This window comes from Saccostrea cucullata, unplaced genomic scaffold (assembly GCF_032062105.1).
Source record: "Saccostrea cucullata isolate Sc308-1 unplaced genomic scaffold, CSIRO_AGI_Scuc_v1 ctg626, whole genome shotgun sequence".
Taxonomy (NCBI): Eukaryota; Metazoa; Mollusca; class Bivalvia; order Ostreida; family Ostreidae; genus Saccostrea; species Saccostrea cuccullata.
The window spans coordinates 163,540-189,295 of NW_026931150.1; the positions used below are offsets into that span (position 1 = coordinate 163,540).

At 32.7% G+C, this 25,756-nt stretch overlaps 1 protein-coding gene across 1 annotated transcript; it reads right to left on the reverse strand.

Annotated features, from left to right (window-relative positions):
- Positions 1-1,219: 1,219 nt before the first annotated feature.
- On the reverse strand, positions 1,220-25,519 carry LOC134231577 (kelch-like protein 20). Its single transcript, XM_062713543.1, has 6 exons — positions 24,840-25,519; positions 23,100-23,354; positions 22,326-22,497; positions 17,977-18,159; positions 6,041-6,193; positions 1,220-2,198 (listed from the first exon to the last, which is right to left on the reverse strand). Exons 1-6 carry the CDS (start codon positions 25,491-25,493, stop codon positions 1,756-1,758), a joined length of 1,860 nt encoding a protein of 619 aa, XP_062569527.1. The 5' UTR covers positions 25,494-25,519; the 3' UTR covers positions 1,220-1,755.
- Between the last annotated feature and the right edge of the window lie 237 nt (positions 25,520-25,756).

A 25,756-nucleotide genomic window follows, 5' to 3' on the forward strand; every position in this document is an offset into this window, starting at 1 on the left:
TATTATAAAAAAAAAACTAGTTCTAATGCATAATTCTGATGTTGAAAGTTCCGAAATACATGCTATTTATAAGATACTTTTGAATTTTGAATATCAGGGAAACTATTTCACATTAGAAGTACAATAAAGAAAATGCCTATATGAAGAGATCTGAGAAGGAGTTGTTGCCATTGTCAACATTTTCAAAGATTGAATAATGGATTAAATGTTGAAAAGTGTATTTTTTAAAATCTTTAACAATATTTATCATTGCACCTATTGAAAAGCATTCTTTCTGAATCCAAAAGATATTGTTCTATTGGGTATGAATTTAAATTAATGACAGTTTTTGCAAAAACCTATGACATCATAGGAGGGTGGAATTTCCTTAAGGTCTGTTTCATTAGGAGTAGAGATTACAAAGTTATACCATAGAAAGCTTCGCTGGAGACGAAAAAAGGGGGAAATAGAGAAAAAAAAGTAAAATTTAAAATCTATGCAAAAAAGTATACTTTAGCAAAAGAAATTATAATTACATCAATAGGAGATCTTTTGTTGTTCATAATTCCTTCATCTTTCAAAAGTCATTATAGAATTTTTTATTGTTCCATCTGAATTATTTATTTATTATTTGATGTTCTAACCTATTTTTAAAAGCAGCAGCACTGTGGATATTACTATACTCGCCCCAAAAACAAAATAATTAACAATTTACTCTAATAACATTTTACATTTCAGTACTATATTACTGTGATATATGGTTGTAATTATTAAACAAGTAGTGTTTGTCTATTATTTATTTTATTATTATTTTGTAACATCTTCTTCCTGGTCAGCTAATACTCATTGTCGAAGAGAACAATGGTATGTGAAAGCTCTGCATTTGCATAAAGAATGGGAAAACGTCACCATTGAACAAAACCTTTTCAATAGTATATGACGATAGTACATTGAAAAGGTAAGTGTTAAATGTGCCAGATTATAGCCGATCTTTTGTGTTAAACCATTATTTACATCCAACATTATTCCTCATTATATTGCAAATGACCAAACTCTCTTTCCAAACTGCGATATAAATAAATGTCATAAATGAAATATAGATATTTCAGATATTCTTACTTCAGATCATGAGTAGGTGGTAAATCGGTTTTAAAAAATCTCATCAAACAATAAAAAAAATACATGCATGTTTCATATACATGTATGTCATATATACACATTTGTGAGCACTATTCCAAACTAGACAGAAAATTAGTAATAATTCTTAGTGTTAGTATAAAAAAATAAATGTACCAGTATATGAAGTACATGTATGCCAAACTTCACTGTTCTAAGTGATTTGGTGAAGAATCCTGATGAATTATTAAATCAAAAAATTATATCTCAACTCAAGGAAAAAGTGGGTTGGAGATGAGAAGGATATAAAAAAAAAAGAGGAATAGACCTTTACTTTAATTATCTACTTCTATTTACGCCTTAAAATGTTTTTCTACTTATATGACATTATTAAAGAATTCAAATTATTTTGGACAGCATTCAGTTTACCATACAAGAGCAATTTTTATTATGGCGTTTTTACCTATCCTCGTGTGTTCACCACAACATACGACATGAATTGTGTATCATTTTTTTCGAATTTAAAAGGAGTATCATTTTAAAGTCTCCGGGTATCCAGGTGGTTTTGGAGTGATAAATCCTAAATAATCTTAAACATTTTTATTAAAAGTTGTTTATACAAAAAGATATTACGAGACAAGTGCATTTATTTCTGATGTTTCAAAAGTCGTTCCCATTATATGTTTTCATACATGCCAAACTAAGACCGGTGAGTTCAAGTGGAAGGCATTTATCTAGCTCGGTCCAAGTATGAGAATCCGAGTCAAAACACTCTATGGATCTTAACCTCTCCATTTTGTCCCAGTTATAACCTCCTGCAATGTAAATCTTGAATCCCAGTACAGCACATCCGAATTCTGCTCTTGGTGTGCGCATGTGTGAAATAACTGTCCAGCAATCGCTAGAGGGTGTGTACCTTTCGATGGCATCCATGCAACTTATGACGCCATCTTGGTTTACTGTTGCTCCACCAAATAATAATAATAACCCACTTACAGGAACAAGATGAGCAAAAAATCTTGGGGTTGATATAGGTTGTTTGATCTCCCATTTGCCATCATATGGATTATAACTTTCCACACGACTCGATATCATCTTGTTTCCTAAAAAATGGATTTATTTAATGTAACATCTTATAGGAAAATATCTCACATTTTCTTTTTTTATAAATCATGTCACGGGTTTCATTAAGAAATAGAAATCGTGAGTATATGAATTAGTTCCAGTAGGTCTTTCTCTACGAGTGCTGAAGTGTAAATCTAATAATAAACAAACCATTAAAATACATTATTTGGCTTAATTGACTTTAAAATTTGAAAAGTACATAGTGTGTGTGAATAAATGACCAACAATAAAAGATCTTATAAATTAAACCTTTTGAAAACCAAATTCATGTTTGGTTGTTTAGCTTTCCATTGAAAATTTTTAATCAAACTGAAAAGCCACCTATAAGCCGGTGGATGGCTGGTTTAGACCAGAACTCAGCACTTAGAGCCTTTGACAGGTCGGAGAGAATACTCGAAATCGGGTATTATCCGTGAAATCGCGTATTATACTCGATATTAGGGTATCGTTGAATCCGCGAAATCGGGTATTCCGTGCAACTTTCTATAAAAAACTAAAGAATAAAGCAACGGCGCATTATGCCAGTAACTGTTACTTGTACATCAGTATCTTGTGGATTTATTTTTATTAAACCTAATTCATACGGTTGTCAAATAACTTTAAAATCACACGACAAACACTGCTGGGGTAATAAAGAGGACACAATGGCGTTATTTTTCAATATAATTTCTAAAAACAAATAACTACATTTCGTTTGTCTTTATTTCCCATTAAAGTATTCCATATACTTAATTTTCTGATTTGTGCACTATTCACAAAACGTGAAATTTTAAAGAAATTAAACGACTAACGCCGTGTTATGTATTTTTACTGAAAAATGTATCGTGAAATATAAATTATTCCTAACAGTTAGAGAGTACAGTATAAGCGAGTCATAATTGTATATTTCTGCCATAATAGAATACCGACGTTATTATAAAGAAGAAAATAAAATAAGATTAAATAAATACCCACGGGAAAACAGTTTGAAAATAGCTAATTGAAGGTGAGTATCTTTTTTTATGTCAATTTAGCATGAAATTTTTATTCAAAGAACCGTAATTTTTTTGGTTGCATTTTAATCGATACAAGTTATGCTATTTTACATTTATTTTATGCATTTGTGTGAGAATTGAGAGCGAGAAGTCATATGAACAGGATTTTCTCTTTTTTTTTGGGGGGGGGGGGGTATAAAAAAAATTCAGATGTGTACATCTTTTCATGAGCTTATAATACATTGAATTTCTCAGTATAGATCGAGGTACAGTCATATTGAAATATGAATTACATAATCAAGTTTTCACATTTCTTATAGTTTTTACGTTTATGAACATGTTAATGAACAAACTGAAATAATGGAGTGTTCAATTGTCTTGGAAACTCTTGTCTTACTTTTTGGGAATACCGGGTATAATTCCTCATCGGACATTAAAATTTCATAAAAATCGTAGCCACTTCCTTTCTTTGTTATACTATTTGATAGACAGAGTAAATTTTACCTCTTCACCTTCTATATTTTTTTTTATATCGCTATCTTATACCTCATTATAATATGTTAATACAACGCACTATCTGATTGGTTCTAGACAATATGTCACAGTTTTCTTTTAGTTATTTTATCTATGATACGTATTACTCATGGCAATAACTTTTCCTAATACTCATCTATAATGAAAATATGTGTTTAAAAAATAAACATGAATTCTAGTTACTTGTAGTCTTATATTGTGTTAGAAAATAACAGGTTGCTTTTTGTTTACCTACAATGTATATGATTTTTATTTGATGAATAAATCTTCCCTACGATTAAAAATATATGACCGAGTTTAACCGACCGTGACATTCAAAGAGAGGTCTCTTGGACACATGTAGAACACAGTCGAGGTTGTTTTGTCAGAGGTGGTCAAGAAGCCTTTAGCTCCACCCCTCCCCCCTTCCCCCTTTGAAGTCGCCAAGAAATTGTAAAATATTGATGACTTAGCGAAATTAAACGATCAACAGTAATGTTCTCTCTTAAGCTGTATTCCTGAAACTATCACTGTCTCTGCTAAAATGTTGAAGACATACACTGTATTCTGCAAATATGTTTGAATGATAAATAAAAAAGAAAAGATTTTCAAAAAAAGAGAAAGAGGGCTCTTTTAGCCGAAATTTTAGACATCTTTTATCATTACATTATTTATACATTCATAAATAAATTTGATTTTATGCACAAGATGAATGTGAAAGTAAAAAATGACGCATAATTAGATACGATAGACAATCCCTTGTTTATACATGGCATCATATCTGGTGTGTGAAATGTGTTTCCGTATAATTTGATTTATTTACAAATTGTTCATGTTTGTCGTGTTGATGTGGAGTTATTATAAATTCCCGAATTCTGATACTTTACAATTCTGTTGTGTTGGGAATGAACATTAGGAAGATGCATATACTTTCAACATAAGGAAAAATATAAAGCAAATCGAACGCCTTTTTGTGTGCAGATCATGAAATGTACTGAGCTCCACGGGTACTTGTTGTCCCGAGCGCATTAATCTTGACGCCCAAATTCTTACTTGGCTGGTGATACCTTTAGAAAACATGTGTATCTAGATGAAAGTTAACTCGGCAACATGCGCCATTCCATTGTTTAAGTTTTATTAGGTGATTACACCTCCTATACCCGATTTCGCGGATTCAACGATACCCTAATATTTCCATTTCTAATTTTTTTTCTCTGTGATAACTCTTTGAAAGTTGTCGGAGTTTATTTCTTGATAATTCTGCCGGAATGTAAATTAGACAGGTCGATAGGTCAGGAGCTAAGGAGGCCTAACATGCATGCAAATCTCGTGCGCATCTGTCTCTGTGTCTGATGCTAAGGAGGCGAAATATGCATGTAAATCTCGTGCGACTGCCTTTGTGTTTGACGTCAGTGGGCAAGGACTATTGAAATTAGCATGGAGGTCCTCGTGTGATTTAATTCTATGTCTACATTTTTAGTCTAAATCTACAATTTTATTTCACAATGAAATGGAAATATAAGGAATCACTGTCTAGTTTTGAGAGTATGCCAGGGACATCAAAAAAAGTAGGAAAAAATGGATAATTTTAGCATAACGGGCTTCGCCCGTTATTCAAATTATCCCACACAATTGTTGATTATACTCTCAAAACTAGACAGTGATTCCTTAAATATCGAGTATTATACGCGATTTCACGGATAATACCCGATTTCGAGTATTCTCTCCGACCTGTTTGAGTAGTGAGAAATTTTTATCGTGACAGGACCTTCTACGATACGAGGCCTTGCTTTATACGGTTTCATCCGAAGGACCAGTCTCCGCGCCAAACAGTGGAACTCAGTAATAGCAACTCGTTTCACTGCGACTCATGAGCAAAAAGTCTAACCGCTCTACCATAAGGGCGACTTTAATCTTTGTAAATTCCCATTATTAGTTTATTCTATTATTTCTTTCCTTTTGTTCTGCAAATTATTGTACAATTGCTCTTAATCGTTCAACACTTTCCATCCTTTTCAATGTTCAAAGCCTTGTAGATCTAACTTGTCTGCTCTTAAGTCGCGAATTACGAAGTTGATCCATAGGTCTCGGGTTCGAATCCCGCTATGGGACGTGGAGAATGCTCCTTCATATAAGGCATTTTCGAGTGAGTCCTGTGTCCCAGAAACCTTCACTGCTCAATTGCCACGAGTGTCGAGTGCAGGTCTAAAATTGCAGCCCCCTACAGACAAGTTCTCATCGAAATTTTAGACAAAGTGGAAAATTTGATTCCTTTATATGCAGAATAGCAATTTTGTTCATTATTATCGATATCTAATGTTTCATAAACTTACCAGAGCCACCTACTGCGTACAAGCGGCCGTGAAGCGTGGCCAGAGCCACACACCTCTTTGGGGTACTGAGTGGAGCCACCTCACGCCAGGTATTTGACTGTGGATTGTAACATTCCACAGAAGCTAGAGATTCAGATGCGTCTAACCGTCCACCTTTCAAAGAAAAATATTATTTTCTGGATACTTCGCGCGAAAAGTATTTTGGTATTCAGATCTAAAGGTTATCAACAGAAGGAAGGATTTAAATTGATTTGCAATAGCTACATCCAGATAAACCAGCGTTTTGAGGTAAACATGAATCACAAATCCATCAGATAATTTTCTTAATATTAAAAAGATATTTATCTGTTAAAATTCAGTTTCTCTACTTTTTTTGGTCAGAAATCGATCTGATATGTAACTCTTTAAAAAACAAAAAATATGTTGAAGACATTTTTCATCGGATAGTACAAGAAATGAATGACAGTTAAAAAAGAAAGAAACATTTTTCTTCGGAGACCGCAAAATAAAAAAGAAAGAAAGAAATACTCTACGTGGCTTCTTAAGTTTTGATGACATGACGGCGGTTTTGGTTTGGTTTTTAAAAGCGATGATATTATCTGAAATTACAATCATGGTAAAATATTTATGATTTCAACCATTTACGAAAAATAATCATAAATAGTTTCACGTGCTATTAATAACATTTTCTGTTTCATTGTCATAAATTGCAGCATTGCCAATCTGAAGATACTTGCCAATTTGAACATTTTCTTTCCTATACCTCTTTTTAACTTGTGGACTCCGGTGAGATTATATAAAAAAATAACTAATTATTTTCTGTTTGAGTCTCAAAATCATCTTTTGTTTTCATTTTTAAGATAAAGGGTCATGGGTGAAAATCGTTTAACTATCTACAAAAATCCTTTATATAAACTTCTCCTAAGATATGAAGCAGAATCAATTCTAAAACCTTCACAACTGAAACAGATGAAAACTCTAGTCTAGCTGTGGTCTTCTACTTAAATTTAGATATATATGTATCGACAAAGGTTTATTGATAAGGAAGGATATGGAGATAACGAACAGTATTCAATATCAAAGTCCATAAAACAATACAAAATAGGAGCAGAGCATACACGGACCTCGGAAACATCAGAGGTGGGATCAGGTGCCATGGAGAAGTGAGCATCCCCTGCCGACCGGTCACACCGGCCGTGTGCTCCTTGTCATGATAAGGAAATAACGGAAAAATCCGTAGTCAAAACAGTGTATAAATAATGGACTAACAATTAGTATGAAAAACGTCAGTCAGCATTTGTCTCAGTAAACAATATTTATATTTTAATTCATAATACACTACAGAGTCTGTTTCATATTTGAATGTTTTACTTACTAAAGATGTTAACAGTCAACAAATGAATTTAACTGTATTACAAAAGAAATTACTTCAGCTATTCCATGGTAAACTAAGCAGTTCAGTCAAATTTTACGTTTGGTTGAAATCAAAAGATTGAACGTGGAAACTAGGTGAAAACCTTTTTGCTAGGTTAAAGCATGTCACTGCTGACATGAAAGAGGTGCAAAAAATAAACAGAAATTGATCTCAAAAAATGTATAAACCAATCTATAAACAACACAGATATGTGAAGAGGGTATAAGAGGACCCTGAAAATGGCAGAGGTGGGATCAAGTGCATAGGAGGAGTAAACATCCCCTGTTAACCAATCACACCCGCCGTGAGCCCTTTGTTTTGATCAGGTAGACGGAACATTCGGTAGTCAATCCAGCATTAAAAAATAGCTAACAATCGGCATGAAACAAGTTAGCCAAATAATAATTTTTTTTCTAACAAGGTCATTATAACGACCATAGAATTAACAAAATTCTGACTTTAAACGAGGCTGTTGAAATCTCTGTAATATCAATTTAACAGTGAGTAGCCTGCATTGCTTTTTAATTTCTAATGTACTCATAGCAAGTCCTTAACGAGCGAATACATTGGTAGACATTAACACCATAAGCAGGCTGTAATGGAATATTTCTACATAGATAAGGTAAGTTGACGATGGAAAAGCTAAAGTCACTCGTTTTTCATACAATTTATTTTTTAATTGGCTTTTGTCTATATTCAGTAATACATCCAAATATGAAGCAGATGGGGCAGACTCTGTGTTGTCTTTCATTTCAAGTTCACTGGTATATCAAGTCAACAAACGACACAGATGCCCTGTTCACACGGAGAATTTAATTCGCAGTTAATTAATGCAAAGTAAACTAATCACACGGAGAGTGAATAAACAAGTTTACTAATCGCTTAGCGCGGAGAATTTAATGCGAATTAGTTTACTTCGCCTTAGTTTACTGCGCATTAAATTACTTCGCATTAGCTCCGTGTGATCGCTAAGCGAAGCTAATTCGAATTAAATTTTGGGGCATGCGTAATGGCAAAATTAAGTCAAATGCGTCATGTCGGTGGTCAGCTTTAAGTATTTGTGCTATTTTTGAGTGAAAAATCAAGAAAAAATGTGTTAATCACTAAAATATGTCTCCAGACACTGTGACATTATGTCAAATGCATATCCGCTTCTGCATAAGGTGACGTGATTTGCAAATGACGTCATAATAGCCTTCCTCACGACTGACTGTCGAAGTAAATTTTTAATTCGCATTAGTTTAGTTCGCATTAGCTGTCGTGTGAACGCAATTTAATTCGCATTAGTTCGATTTGCATTAGTTTACTTCGCATTAATTTACTGCGCATTGTGCCATAATGTGAATTAAACTAATGCGAATTTATGACCTGTTACATAAACGTACAGTTACTGTGAATTAGCTTCGCTTAGCGTTCACATGGAGAATTTAATGCGAATTAGTTTTATTCGAATTAGTTTACTGCGCATTAAATTACTTCACATTAGCCCCGTGTGAATGCAAAGCGAAGCTAATTCGAATTAAATTTTGAGGCATGCGTAATGGCAAAATTAGGTCAAATGCCACATGTCCGTGGTCAGCTTGTAGTATTTGTGCTATTTTTGAGTGAAAAACTTAGGAAAATTGTGTTAATCACTAAAATGTGTGTACAGACACTAACATTATGTCAAATGCATCTGCTCCTGCATACGGTGACATGGTTTGCAAATGACATCATAATAGCCTTACTGACGCCTGGCCGTAGAAGTAGAATTTTAATTCGCATTAGTTTACTTCGCATTAGCTGTCATGTGAACGCAATTTAATTCGCATTATTTTGATTCGCATTAGTTTACTTCGCATTAATTTACTGCGAATTAAACTCGTCGTGTGAACAGGGCATAAATTGCGTTCCCACGACAGCTAATGCGAAGTCAACTAATGCAAATGAAAATTTTACTTCTGCAGCCCAGCGTCACCACGGCTATTATGACGTCATTTGCAAATCACGTCACCTTCTGCAGAGCAGATCCATCTGACATAATGTCACTGTGTCTATACACACATTTTAATGATTAACAAAATTTTCCTTAGTTTTTCACTCAAAAATAGCACAAGTACCTATAGCTGACCATCGACAAATGGTATCTGACTAAATTTTGCCATTACGCATGCGTCAGAATTTAACTCGAATTTACGGAAACGTATAACCGCCTCGTGTTGTTGTTTTAGAACGCGATAGTATGATATAAAAATGTTGTCAAATACAATTACTCCAAGGTTTGGCGATATAATTATGACAACAATCTCTGATGAATAATACTTTTCTGCTATGTTTTAGACGACTTATACACTTTGATATATCCAAGTTGAATTACTAAATGTCGCACTTAAATAATTTGTAAAAATTAAGCCGCTAAAATTAAATATTGCAGACATTAGTGCAATATAACATATATGAAGACTTCGCGAAGACGACAAGATTTAATCAAAGAGGAAAATCAGCAAAAGGCGAACGACTTGTAACATCAGATTTATTAATATAACGTATTGCATTGCATCGATGTCACTACGGAAACGTATAACCGCCTCGTGTTGTTGTATTAGAACGCAATATTATGATATAAAAATGTTGTCAAATAAAATAACTTTTAGCTTTGGCGATTTAATTATGACGACAATCTCTGGTGAATAATACTTTTCTGATATGTTTTAAACGACTTATACACTTTGATATATCCAAGTTGAATTCCTAAATGTCGCATATAAAATAATGTGTAAACATTATGCCGCTTAAATTAAATATCGCAGACATTAATGCAATATCACATACTAGTCTAGTATATGAAGACATCGCTTAGACGACTTGATTTAATCAAAGAGAAAAATTTAACAAAATTCGAACGACTTGTAACATCAGATTTATACCAGATACAAAATTTTATCAGTCCAGTTTGGGCTACTGTAGGTGAAAAAACAGATTTACAAACAAAAGAAGGAGGAGAATCCAATTGATAGAACAAAGATGATCTTACATATAATGAGACTCAGAGCAGTTGATAAAAACGAATATAAGAGTTATGCTGAATATGCATACATGTACTGTATATATGTTATAATTGTATTATACATGTAGTCAGGGGTAAGCAACTGGGAAAAAAGTACATATATGCATATCAAAATATCTTTAATTAAAGTAGATTACGAAGGAATCTAGCAAGTGATCTAATGCATAAGGATGTAAGGGTCTTCATTAGTCAAGAGCCAATCAAATTGATTATCATAAGATTGAGACTGAACAATTTTACATTTAATTTTACAAACATTTATGAGTTCAAGTCTTTGTACATTAAGATGAGGACAGACAAGGAAAAAATGAATTTCATCCTAAATATAACGTACTGCACAAAATTGATGTCTGATTTAAATGAAATAATTCAAATAGTTATAGGATATCTTGCAGGCTAAATAATAGATCTTATGAATGCTACTTCAACGGACAGTCACTGTATCCTGTAATACTTGTCCACTACGAGTATTCAATGCAAATTATGAAAACGATATCTTTAATCATGTTCTGAGCTTGGAGAACATATACAGACATATAAGCATCAACTATTTTCGTCTGATGTGATGTCATACATTAAATATGACCTCAAAATATTGTAAATTCAAAATTTCAAGAAAGTTATATGTTTATTCAATTGGAAAAAATCGAGCACACGTCTGCACATACTCTATTATATAATAATATTTTAACATTATGTGTAGATTGATAAAATGATATAATTATTTGCATTTTGTTCTCTTTCATTTAAAGATAACACACAAGCTCATTAGTTAGTGCTGTCACAGACACAATTTGTTTTCCCCAATCAAGTATTGATTTATTTGGTAAATTCAGATTCATGTTATAATTTATACAATCATATACATTCTATGAAGTTGCTCTTTGAGCTCATTTAAAAAAGCATATTCATAAAGAATTACAAACTGCAAGTTTCTTTTTGTTTATTCTGATAAAAAAATTGCATGAAGTTTTAGATTTTTATTTTCAAAAATCTTTTTTTTTTAAATAATTTATTTCGGAGGATGAAAACCAGGCACGTAGCTACGGTTTTCAAAGAGTGTCACGAGTCCTTAGAAAAGCACACACTCAGAAAAAGAGGAAAACATTGTCTAGATATGCACTACAGGCTTGCAAGTAGAGCTATAACAATTTGAATTATTTTATTTAAATCAGACATCGATGCAATGCAATACGTTATATTAATAAATCTGATATTACAAGTCGTTCGACTTTTGCTGAATTTCCTCTTTGGTTAAATCTTGTCGTCTTCGCGAAGTCTTCATATATGTTATATTGCACTAATTTCTGCGATATTTAATTTTAGCAGCTTAATTTTTACACATTATTTAAGTGAAACATTTAGGAATTCAACTTGGATATATCAAAGTGTATAAGTCGTCTAAAACATAGTAGAAAAGTATTATTCATCAGAGAAAGTCGTCATAATTAAATCGCCAAACCTTGAAGTATTTGTATTTGACAACATTTTTATATCATAATATCGCGTTCTAAAACAACAACACGAGGCGGTTATACGTTTCCGTAGATGTCTGATTTAAATAAAAATAATTCAAATTTTTATAGCACTACTTTCAGGCCCGTAGTGCATTTCTAGACAATGGTTTCCTCTTTTTCTGAGTGTTTCTGAGTGTGTGCTTTTCTAAGGACTCGGGACACTCTTTGAAAACCGTGCTACGTGCCTGATTTTCATTCTCCAAAATAGATTATTTTGAAGAAAAAAAAGATTTTTAAAAATAAAAATCCAAAATTTCATGCAATCTTTTTTCTCAGAATAAACAAAAAGAAACTTGCAGTTTGTAATTCTTTATGAATATGCTTTTTAAATGAGCTCAAAGAGCAACTTCATAGAATATATATGATTGTATGAATTATAACATAAATCTGAATTTATCAAATAAATCAAAACTTGATTGGGGAAAACAAATTGTGTCTGTGACAGCACTAACTAATGAGCTTGTGTGTTATCTTTAAATGAAAGAGGACAAAATGCAAATAACTATATCATTTTATCAATCTACAGATAATGTTAAAATATTATTATATAACAGAGTATGTGCAGACGTGTGCTCGATTTTTTCCAATTGAATTATCAAAGAAATTAAACATATAACTTTCTTAAAATTTTGAATTTACAATATTTTGAGGTCATATTTACATGTAATGCATGGCATCACATCAGACGAAAATAGTTGATGCTTATATGTCTGTATATGTTCTCCAATCTAAGAACATAATTAAAGATATCGTTTTCATAGTTTGCATTGAACATGTTGAATATATAGTAGACAAGTATTACCAGATACAGTGACTGTCCGTTGAAGCAGCATTCATAAGATTTATTATTTAGGGAAGAGTCTGCAAGATATCTTATAACTATTTTAATTAATTTATTTGAATCAGACATCAGTTCAGTGCAATACGTTATATTTAGGATGAAATTCATTTTTTTCCTTGTCTGTCCTCTGCTTCTTATTGTACAAAGACTTGATTTCATAAATGTTTGTAAAATTAAATGTAAAATTGTTCAGTCTTAATCTTATGATAATCAATTTGATTGACTCATGACTAACGAAGACCCTTACATCCTTAGATCACTTGCTAGATTCCTGCGTAATCTACCTTAATTGAAGATATTTTAATGTGCATATATGTACTTTTTTCCCAGTTGCTTGCCCTTGACTACATGTATAATGTAATTATAACATATACTGAATATACATGTATATTCAGTATTCTCTTATATACGTTTTTATCAATTGCTCTGAGTCTCATTATATGTAAGATCATGTTTGTTCAATCAATTGGATCCTCCTCCCTCTTTTGTTTGTAAATCTGTTTTTTCTCCTCCAGTGGCCCAAATTGGACTGATAAAATTTTGTATCTGGTATAAATCTGATGTTACAAGTCGTTCGAATTTTGTTAAATTTTTCTCTTTGATTAAAACAAGTCGTCTAAGCGAAGTCTTCATATACTAGACTAGTATGATATATTGCAGTTATGTCTGCGATATCTAATTTAAGCGGCATAATGTTTACACATCATTTTATGTGCGACATTTAGGAATTCAACTTGGATTTATCAAAGTGTATAAGTCGTTTAAAACATATCAGAAAAGTATTAATCACCAGAGATTGTCGTCATAATTAAATCGCCAAAGCTAGAAGTTATAGTATTTGACAACATTTTTATATCATAATATTGCGTTCTAATACAACAACACGAGTCGGTTATACGTTTCCGTACGAATTAGCTTCGCTTAGCGTTCACACGGAGCTAATGCGAAGTAATTTAATGCGCAGTTAACTAATTCGAATTAGCTAATTCGCATTAAATTCTCCGTGTGAACGCTAAGCGAAGCTAATTCGCAGTAACTTTACGTTTAATTCGAATTAAACTCTCCGTGTGAACAGGGCAAGAAAATAACTTGTTGATTGATAAAACATCGGCGGTACATCTGAATGTCGAATTGAAGGCCACAGCTAGTGTTTTATTTTTGTGTAAAAGTTTTCGAATAAATTATTCGTTATAGGAATATAAAAACAGGCCAGCTAATAAGGGAGCAAATTTGGTGGTCATTGGAATTTCAACAGTTTGTCGAAAATCTTGGTCTTGGAAGACTCCAAAATGTTATCATAATGAGGAACTCCAACATCCGTTTAAGTTTAACTTCAGAGTACTTGTGTGTTCAATCAGAATGTTTTTTATGACAATGTAATTTTGCTGATGACCAATCGAAAGATATGAAAATTTCCAAGTTCCGTTTTTATTCAAAAAGCAGTTTCCTATATCAGAAAGTCTAGATTTTGATTTTACTTTTGTTGTATAAGGTGAAGAAAGGTAATGAGTTTTGATGTAATAGACTTTTGAAAAATTTGGTGATTTTAAAAACTCTTAAAAATTTCAACATCCGATTTGGTGATTTTAAAAAGTCTATTAAAAAAAAATTTCAATATCCGATTTGATGATTTTACAGGCTCTTTAAAAAATTCAACATCCGATGTTAACATTTCTAAAATAAGCTGTAGCATAGTACGTCTGAATTTTCTCCTTTAGGGCCTACTTCAGTTAATACTTCCGTCAGAGATAAAGATAAGGACTTGGTGGAGCATTATAGAACACTGGCGATTTCAAAGATATTTGTTCTGTATACTTTTAGATTGTTTGAGTAAAGCAAAGCACTCTTGAAGGACAATCGGAGTTCAATATGCACTTTAATTATCATTTTTATGTATAATTACCTACCTCAATCATATTCCATACATGTTAGTTTATTATTGATTTTTTGCAATTATGAAATATCATGTTTTGCGTCTTAAAAATCTAAACACTCAAGCCCACCTCTGTTGTTTTGGAGGTCCGTGTTTGCTCTGCTCCTATTTTGAATTGTTTTATGGACTTTTGAGCTTGAATACAGTTCGTTATCTCCATATGTTTCAATAATATATTTTCTTAAGTCTTTCATAATGAGAGAGTATGCTCTAATTTAAAAAAATGTGATAAAAAGTTTGAGCCAGTGATGTAAATGTTGAGAAATATGGTCAAATCATGGCAATTTCAGGCTGACATAAAACTTTTATTTTAACTTTTCGATGGATTTGCACTTTTGGCTAAAATTTGTTGTGGCGTTATAATTTATTTTAAGAATGTTATTTGAATCTTGCATTGAATTTTCCCAGTGTATAAAATTCCGCTATTAAAATATGTAAAGCAAAAGTTAACATATATGTATTATTGAATAAATCAGTTCTGTACATTTTGAGAATTTTCTTTTTTATCCTTCCAATATAAGAAATAAAAATCTTTTTTTGTTGAGAATTTCCAGAGCAGTTTTCAATCAAACGTTTTACAATTTGCATTCTTTAATTCAAATACACCTGTATACCATACAATTAAATCGTAATTTTTATTTATTTTTTTTTTTTTACAGATATTTCAACTTTTTTGTTATACTACTGTTTCTACTACTGTTACTATATACAAGTTTACTAATATTCCTTAAAGGTGATAAACTGATAAAAATGCATACTGTACATTGATATTTCGATAGTAACTGTTAATTGTTTTGCTAAAATATGAGGAGCTCCATCTAATTTTGCGTAGTGCAAAATTTGAATTGTCATCTAAAGGTTTTGAATATTTTAAATAACTTGAACTGGACATATACATTTGTAATTTTGAAATTTAGTTTCTTTACTGAAGCAATCAGAAGTTAACGGATCCCCGGTAGAAATCCTTTTATATCAAAGCATGCAGAACTTTCAGATAATGCGTTTTTTTAAAATTTCATTTATACTTACGAAAGAGAAGGAGTAAGAGTCTACTCAGTAAAAACTTTTTAAGCCTTCTTGAACTAAACAGTGCAAGAGGTTATTTCCTTATGGGGATTGTTACGTGATATCCTGCATAAAATGTACCTTACACTCCGGAATTGAAACACCTAGGTTTGTATTGTTTTATTTCATTCATCAAACAAATTAAGAACCGTTTGAAATTATTTGATTCTGCATCCGTTCATGTCGCCAAAAACTTATAAGAGGACAAAAAGATGAAAGGTAAAATTTCTGGATAATGCAGCACGTGTTCTGGAAATGATTTACTTACAATGGGAAATGGCATGTTATCGACAAAATTTATGTATCACGTAAAGATTATTAAATTTACCATTTTTTTGTTCCTGCAAAAATATGCTGCGTTGGATAAAATATATAATTTACAAAGGACAGTCGAGACTACCGAAAATTAACAAATTGATAAATATAATACTTCAATAAATGCACATATTTTGCTGAAAAATGTAGATTGGCAATTTTACAGGATAATAACATTCTAATGATTTTACAGACATTTGTGTTCTTTTCTAATGATGAATTGTAAGAAGTGTAATATGATATGTCAATTGCTTGATCATGTTCATTTTGAGATAACATTTATATTCGAGAACTATTTGTCAATTAAATTTACTTTTGTTTTCTTTTTATTTTACTATAATTCTAGATTTTTTTTAAATATAAGCTATCTTGAACAATACTTGTTAAAGAAAGTCAAATTTCTCTGAAAATTAAATTACTTAGTTAAATGCAATTATAGTATTAACCGGTCAAACGACAATTTTTGACTAGTACATTTTATTTTAGAAAAGAGTACCAGAAATCTGTTATAAAGAATGCAGGTCAATAAAACACCTACATGAATATTTTTTACTCATGTCGTACTGAAAAAGAACTTTTTTTTCCTGCTCTTTATTCAACCATTCCTCAAAATAAATTAGTAACAGGGCTCTTTGATGTGATAGACAACTGCTTCTTACATTAAAGAAAAACGGGAGTCGGAAATTTTACTATCTTGTGATTGGTCTGACATCAACAAAATGTCATGTTGTAAATTTTGAATTTACCGGGTGGCAGTAAATACAAAATTTCATGTTGTAAATTTTATATTTACTGCCACCTGGTAAATTCAAAATTTACAACATGACAAAAATATAACATGGTAAAATAAAACTAAAATTCACATGAATTCTACACACAAGTAACTCTAAAATTGACACCGAAGGTATTAGAGGGATGCTCGAGTTCCTCACCGAAAACGTTTATGTAGTCCTTGGAGACCAGGTCTTCTTAAAAACTGTTTGAATTTCCATAGACACTAATTGTGCTCCTTCGTTTGCCTTTTTTATATTCCTGTGAAGTAAGATTCATTCAAAAATTTCTATTGATATGAGGATAAGAAAACAAGACATTCAGATATATCGACAATGACATATGAATAAACAATAGGTATTTTCATTCATATGTCGGTTTGATATATCCCAGTGAATTTGAAATATGAAGAATGACAGGAGACATATGCAGACTTTCTAGTTTCCACAATGGATGCCTCAAAAAGATCATGAGGATTTTCTGGCCTAATAAAATTTCCAATGTGGAACTCCATGAGAAGACAAACACAGACGACATGTGAACTTTGTTGATGAAACGGAGATGGTGATGGATAGGGCATGTGTTGAGGAAGCCAGCCAACAACATCACCAAAGTAGCCCTTAGGTGGACACCGGAGGGGAAGAGGAAACCTGGTCGGCCAAAGACCACCTGGCGAAGGACTGTTGACAACGAAATGAGGGACCACAAACTAACTTGAGAACTGGAGAGAAATGCTCAAGATAGAGAGAAATGGAGAAGTCTAGTCCTATACTTTTACGCCAGACAATAATTTGTAGTCTTTTATGAAATTTTAATCTTTCATTCATTGAAATGCTTCGTTTATTTTTTTTTTACTTTTGAAAAGGATTTTTTTTACTTTTACTTGTATGAATAACGCCTGTACCATATAGAAAAAAAAATTACACTTGCAATTATTTTCTCATATCCGATTGACAAAGATGTTCCTTAACAGGTCCGAATAAGATACTTGTAAAATTAGTTAAATTACACTGGAGAACATAAATGAACATTACCTACTGCATACATCATGTTGTTAAGAACGGCCAAACTAAAGCTCTGGCGATTGTGTTTCATGTTGGCTACTTTCAACCAGTCGCCATTTCTCGGATCATACCGGAAGACGCTGTTAACAGGTGTCATACTGTTGTTATATCTCTCGCCACCAGCAATGTACAAGAAGCCTCCAAACATAGTACCTGAGATCAAAGAATGTGAAAATTTTAAAATGTGGTGGCAGTTGAATTTTCAAGTATAACTTACAATAATGTCTTAAAAGAGGTATACAAATCGCAAAATTTTACAGTTAAAAGTATAAACTACATTCTGATTTTAATGCCTCATAAGCTAATGCACATCTTTTCTTATAACTTTTGTGAATTTTGTTTCTTCTTAAGTCGTAGTTTAACGTTAAAGTCGTATTAAATAATTAACATTAGCTAATCAGATAAAAGTTGCTTTAACATTTTATTGTGAAAGTTTAATTATAAAATGAACCATTTTTGTACCAGCAATTATTGTGAAACTTCATTTATAAAATAAACAATTTTTGCTTCTGCAAATAATTGTTTTCACTGTTAAGTATGGTTTATGCTTGAGAAATAAACATGGTAAAAATAATAATTATATAAAGATTAATCTCTTTAACTATAGTATGAAGTATAAATTTGTATAATATTTTTCATCGTTACAGTTAGTTTTAATTTTTCTGAATTCTAAAACTTAAATGTAACATATATTTGCTGGGGAACTTTTGTTTACACAAAAAAAATAGCTGGTACTAGTATTTATGTTTAGCAAACATTTCCATGAAAATATTTGGTTTATTTCAAGGAAACGTCCATACCAATGGCAGCAGTTTTAATTTGGATATCAACCAATCAATGGTGTTTTTACCAATTTGAAGTTATTTTTATATTTATAAGTTATTTATAGGTTATTTTTTCAGCAGAGTTTGGAAAAAAATTAAGTAAACAAAACAAAAACAAATACAGATATAATAGTTAAATACAGGCATAGGAAAGACGGAAACATTATAATTGGAGTTAAATCAATGGGTGATTTTCTATTTACAGAAAACCCTGGTATGCGGTATTGTATCAGACAGTTTTCCGTGTATTTTTTCATCAGAGAGAGAGATATTTCCCAGACGGACCAATACGCAAGCTGCAACAATAAACCTATTACATTTCTTTTCTCTCTCTAACTGCGATAATCCTTCAATTGTTTAGTAATATTAATTCCAATATAATTACAAGGATACTTGGTTTCATGAATTAACGAGTTCTTCATAATCTAGTCACCCGATACACTTTAAGTTTGGAGCGGGGGTGGCTCTGAACCCAGGTAATTTTCACGTTATCTGACTAATGTCCAATTTTCTCATATTGATAAATCTATTTAATTGTTACGAAGCAATAACACTCGCACTCTGTAGCGATAAATCAAACAACTAAAACTGACACTTTTGCTTCACCCTGTCGCAAATCTAAAGCTCACGGTTAAATATCATGTGAAATGTTCATCATTTAAGATAGCATTCTAACAAAATGCTAAGCAATGCTCATGTAAATAAGTTTATAAGTCACATCACATTTACATGTAATAGAAGACAATTTTAAGCAATAAAGTCCTATGGCATACAATGATTTTTATATTGCTCACAGTACACCACGTTCTTCTTAAACATGTTAAAAATGATACGAGATAGCTACAATTTTGGTAAGTTCATCATTGGTCACGTGATCTACTCGACCAATCAGATTCTGATTTTCTTATGATTGTATTATTTGCTTATGAAGTTTATGCCAGTTTCGCATTTAACGTTTTATTTATTTATTCATTTTTTACCGTATTTAATTTTTGCATGGGTTTAGTTGTTGACGAAACATAATGCATTTTTCTAACCTTACAACCTTACATTTTTTCCTAAATTGTCTCAAGGACCTTTTGTTAAATATTGAAATATGGTCAAATGAATTGTTTTAACATGAAGAATCTACCACCTGTGTTATTAATAGGGTTATAAAACATAGTGCTTCGCATTTAATTTCAAAAATAAATTTATATTTAGTAACAGGCCTTCAGTTCTTGCTTATGTTTTTCTTTCCTTGTTTGCTTCTTTCTTCATGGCGGGAAGATTTTTAAATTTTTGACAGAAACAATAAAGACCAAATTGAACTCAGCAGACAATCATTGTCAAACTGAAATCCCAACATACGACAGTTCATTAATTAAGCTATCGGATTACTTGAAATATTGATTACGTTTGTTTACAAATATCCCTAATATGGTCATATGTTGTGGTTATACTCATAGAAACGTTCACCATAACTTTGTATAACAATTACAAAGTCAAGGGAAATCTCGAAACAAGGGACAAAGGCTAGTTAGTATGTGAGCCCACTTGAAGTAAGAACTGATCTGGGCTTTTGTGACATTTGGCCACTTAATGAGGACTCGTAAATCATATATCAGGTTCAAGTGGCTTGTAACCTAGAAGTTAAGGAGCGAAATGATTTACTATAATAAATTTCAATATAAGACCCACCCTCAACGTCTCAAGCCACGGTCCGGAGTCCGCATAGAGCTCTCTCCTACTCGTGGCTGCTTGACATAAAAAGTGTCGTAATCTTGAATATTCACGCCTCTCTATTGTGACATCAGTCAGTGGCAAGTTTTGTTTTCATCGCAATTGAAATCAACAACTGACGTCAATAGTATACCAGAAATATTTCCTTCACTGCGATTGGATATTGAGAGGTCGCGATAAAGCTTATCATCCGACTATGCTTTACTCGCATTGGTCAATTTTTTAATGAGCTACGAAGAATAATTCTCTCCTCGTTCAACCACGGCCAGAATGGAAGAGGACTGTACATTCTGGCCGTGGTTTGCGACGATGACACATCCTGGTCATGATGTTTTCTTATATTCGGAATTAACATTTGTAGTAAATCAAAAAAGTTGAACTCTCATCCATTTTTCATGTACGTGTACATTGTAATATACTAGTACATATATCAAGAATATATAATGCTTGCCTGACCTTGATTTTTTTGTCACACTAATTTTTAAGGCAACATGTTTTTCAACTACCATTATTTCTTTTATCTAAGTTGAACAGGTATATAACTGGTACTTGCCATTCAAGGACATTTTTTGTACACTAAAGTTAAAAATTAAGAAGCTTCTCGTTTTTTTTTAGTTTTTTTTCGCGAAAAGTTTTTGTCTGTCTGTCAGTATGCTTTTATATTTCACATAAACTTTAACCTTGCCCATAACTTTTGATTTAGTGGAGCTATGACTTTCATATTTCACATGTGTATTCCTTGTGACAAGACCTTTCAACAAATTTGACCTTTTGACCTTGATCTTCGAGTTTGACCCTCTTTTACACAAAAATTTTAAATTTTTACTTTGGCCATAACTTTTGAACGGTAGATACTAGGGCTTTTATATTTCACATTTGCATTCTTTGTGGCAAGACCTTTCAAGGGATATCAACAACTTTGACCTTTTGACCCTAACCTTGGAGATTTCCGTACTTATGAAAAAACTTTAACCTTGGCCATAACTTTAAAACGGTAAGGGCTAGGGCTTTCATACTTCACATATGTAATCCTTGTGAGAAGTCCTTTCATGGGATAACAAGAACTTTGACCTTCTGGCCTTGACCTTGGAGTTTGCCCATTTTTTAAAAAAAAATTTAACCTTGGCCATAACTTTTGAAGGGTTAGGGCTAGGGCTTTCATACTTTAAATATTAAATCCTTGTGACAAGTCCTTTCATTGGATATCAAGCATTTACACCCTTTGACCTTGACCTTGGAGTTTGACCTACTTTTTACAAACTTTAACCTTGGCCATAACTTTTGAATGGTAAGGGCTAGGGCTTTCATACTTCACATAAGTAATCCTTGTGAGAACACCTTTCATTGGATACCAAGAACTTTGACCCTTTTACCTTGACCTTGGAGTTTGACCTACGTTTTAAAATTTGGGTATCAATATATTTAATTTGCATTTAAGAAAAGTTTAATCTTCGCTTTGTTGCCATACGGGGTCATCAGTGTTTCACAAACGCATTTTGTTCCTTTTAACTTTTGATTGAGAAGAGATAGGGCTTTCATATGTCTTTTCTTCGACAAGAATTACTTGAAGAATTCTCAGGAATGGTCGACCTGTGATCCAGTTTACGCAGATGTTTCTTAACCAGGCTTATTTTGAAATAGTTCCAAGTGAAACAAAAGAAGATGGGTGATTGTTGGAAAAGTTAACATGTCGTGTTAAGTGTTACAACATACTAGTAAAGCCGTGTCACCCTTTGGAAGCATCTTCTTTGTAAAGGTTCTCTGAAAACTTACTTGCATGATGATGTCGTGGTTCCGGTAAGGTGGCTACAGATTTCCAAGTGTTTGATGACAAATTGAATGCCATGACGTCATCATTGACCGAATCACACTTGTATCTCGGAGCACCTCCAATGACCACCAAAAGATTAGAGACATGTTGATTTCTGGGAGCCGTACGCGGAGACTGTAAAAGAAATGTTAAAAAATATGTATACTGTCTCTGAATATAAAACTTATTATTATCGAGATAAGTATTCATTATTGAATTATATCATTTCCCTATTATGACAATTAAGGAGCACACGACGAATGTGACCGGTCGGCGGGAGATGCTCACTCCTTTATACCACCTGATCCCACCTCTGATGTTTTGGAGTTCCGTGTTTTCTCTGCTCCTATTTTGTATTGTTTAATGGACTTTTGAGCTTGAATACTGTTCGTTATCTCCATATATTTCATTTTTGAATTTAAAAGAATCCTAGTGTTTCCTCTAGAGTCACAGACTAAGGATATCCTAATCTCCTCATAAACGAGAGTAAGCGTATCAGAAACCCTAACTGGCTAAAGAAGATTAAGGGATTAGAGTGCAGATCTAAATTTGCAGCTTTCCACAAGTAAGTGGTGGTGTCTCAATATTCTTGAAGGGACGTTAAACAATCAGTTGAAGGAATGTTTACTCATTAGAACTTGGCTTATTGAGATATGATTTTTTATAGCAAATTTTGGAGATTGCTATGATCTCTGTGGAAAATTATATTGCGGAGAAAAGGTGAGCTGAATGCCAACCTGTAGAACTGTTTGTCTGTATGGAATACAGTGATAATGAAGCGCCTCTTTAACAAGTCCTTGGCATTCTGGGATTTCCATTAGATAACCGATGCTTTCCACAGAATCCATAATGGCGGCAGGTGAAAGAAGAGGGAGTCGAATGGTGGCCATAAGTTCAGCGGCATGTGGGATGCGTTCTTTTTTCCTGTGCTCCAGCCATTCTATAAATCGTTTGAAAACTTCGAGCTCACTTTCTACATTCAGATCATCTCTCTAAAGAGAAAATAAAGCTATGTTAACATAAGTTCAGGAAAAGTCGTTTATAACAAAAGATTATAAACAATTTTGATTCGTTATAAACATAATACATTGTATATGATATATTCCTCATAGGTTTTCAAACAACATGGATCAAATGAAAATCACTTCACTATATTTATTTGTGAGAGTTCGTGAAAAGCGTGTTCGCTTTAATCGTGTTATTAACACATGATTAACATATTTTAATTTCGTTGATTTTATTATAGCAGACCGTCATTTGAAAGGCTAATTTAAGGCTTAGTTAAAGATCAGTTAATCAAAGACAGTGTGATTCAGATTGGACAAAGGAGAAAGAATATAACGCACCTTACAAGGAATTTACATGAAAGTCTGCATTGATCATGACTTTTGATTTAGCCTTTATATACCAGTACACTATGCGTTAAATATACGCAGAATAAAACCAAAGGAGAAAAAAAGGCACCAGATCTTCTATGTCCTTGACTTGCGATCTAGACACTTGGATTTAACCCTCTACTTACAAATACCGTGGTTGAAGTTGGAGCAAGATGTTTGGGCAAGGAGGGAGAAAATATCATCCAGACAACGATTTTACTCAGGGATATTTTTCACCTCGAATTAAAAGAGTTTAGTTCAAGATCAATACACTTTTCCACAGACCCCTTAAAATGAACTTTGGATAAGATAAGGCAAAGGAAACATGAAAAAAAATCTCTGGAATAGGATTTTACACAAGATTTTTTCTCCGTGTAGAAAATGTGATCACTGTTACTTCTCTCCCTAAGCACATGGGTACTTTACGGTAGATATTTGGGACAAGGTGAGAGAAATTTCCGACATTTTCCGGACAAACGGACAGACAGATCACTAAAGGGAACCAGTAAGCAAATTATTATTCCAAAGATATTTCAAGACTTTAAAAAAACCTAAGAACAGCTGCATTTATTAATTTCACTACTGAAATTTTCTACAAGGGGTTTTCATGTTTTTCTCATATATATAACTTTTAAAAATTCGAAACTACTGTATTTTTTTTTTGTAATGGCCCAATCTAGAATAACCTAGTCTGCATAAGCTAAATTTTATAGGAATCTCTTTCGTCTTTATATATTAAAATTTTCCTGAGGCCATTTGGCCAATTATGAATAAAATCAAATTCTAAACGAAGTGCGTTTTTTTTTTTACGAACGAAGTATGAAAATGAAATTGTTCTTGATTTTATTTAAATTGGAGATATAGAATAGAATTTATTACCAATCAGGGCCCATTGGGCATGTGGCTCAATCTCCTGTTTTTATATGCCTCGTTTTTGCATAGTTCTTGCTCATTTAGTTACCTGAATTGGTCTCATAAAAGGAAATTACATTTTACGGTTTCATCCAGAGAGAAAAAAAGAGCAAACATAAATTACCTGCAGATACATCCATAGTTCCCCTACACTTTAGATTATCATGTCATTAAACAGAAGTTACAAACCTTCAATAAGGCAATCATCTGTTCAACCGGTAGCTCTTTAAAACTTGATCTTTTTGAAATTACTTTAAAATATTTTGCCGCTAATTCTAAAGCCTTTTCTGTTAATTTGTCCAGATTAAAATTGAAAGCTCTATCAAGCATTTTCAGACAATTTTTCAGACGTGTGTTTTCTACTAGAAATTCTTCGCACGCGTCCTGTATCAGATAAAAGCCCAGTCGAGACGCAGCATGCAGGGTTCCTTCTATGGCCTCTTCCGATACTTGCAGTTTTCCTGTGTACATACATAACAATACATTCTGAAATATATTTGCTTCGATTTCAAGATGACTGATGTCCAGTTCTCTTTCATCGTAAAGCTGATCGACGAAAATATTGTAAAAGTAATCAGAGCAAGTGACCAAAAGTGAACGATGGGCATCAAATGCTCGTCCCTGGCAAATTAGAATAATATCACACAAAATATTCTGCCGCCAAAGCACTTCCAATCCATTCAGGACAGTTTCTGACAGATTTTGAACGTTTTTTGTCCTCCGTCCGCGTTCCTCGACTACTTTATTCTGCCGGCGTCTTTCAATTAACAATTCTTTGTATGAATAACAAGCTGTTTTTCGCGTTCTGGGATTAGATTGTTGGGCTCTTGAAAAGGAAGCCATATTCCATACTCGTTGTTATGCTTCCATTTCACCATTATGACGTCATGAAACTGTTACGTTATTGACAATAACTGATTGTGACGTCATTTTAACTCCCGCACGCTAATAGTACATTTGCATTTTACACAACTTCTCTTACTTATACCTTTGCATTTAGACAACTTCTCTTACTTTTATGGTCGCCCGCGTGGCACAGTGGTTAGAGCGTCTGCTCTAGAGTCGCGAAGTAAGGAGTTGATCTCAAATCCCACTGTGGGACGTGG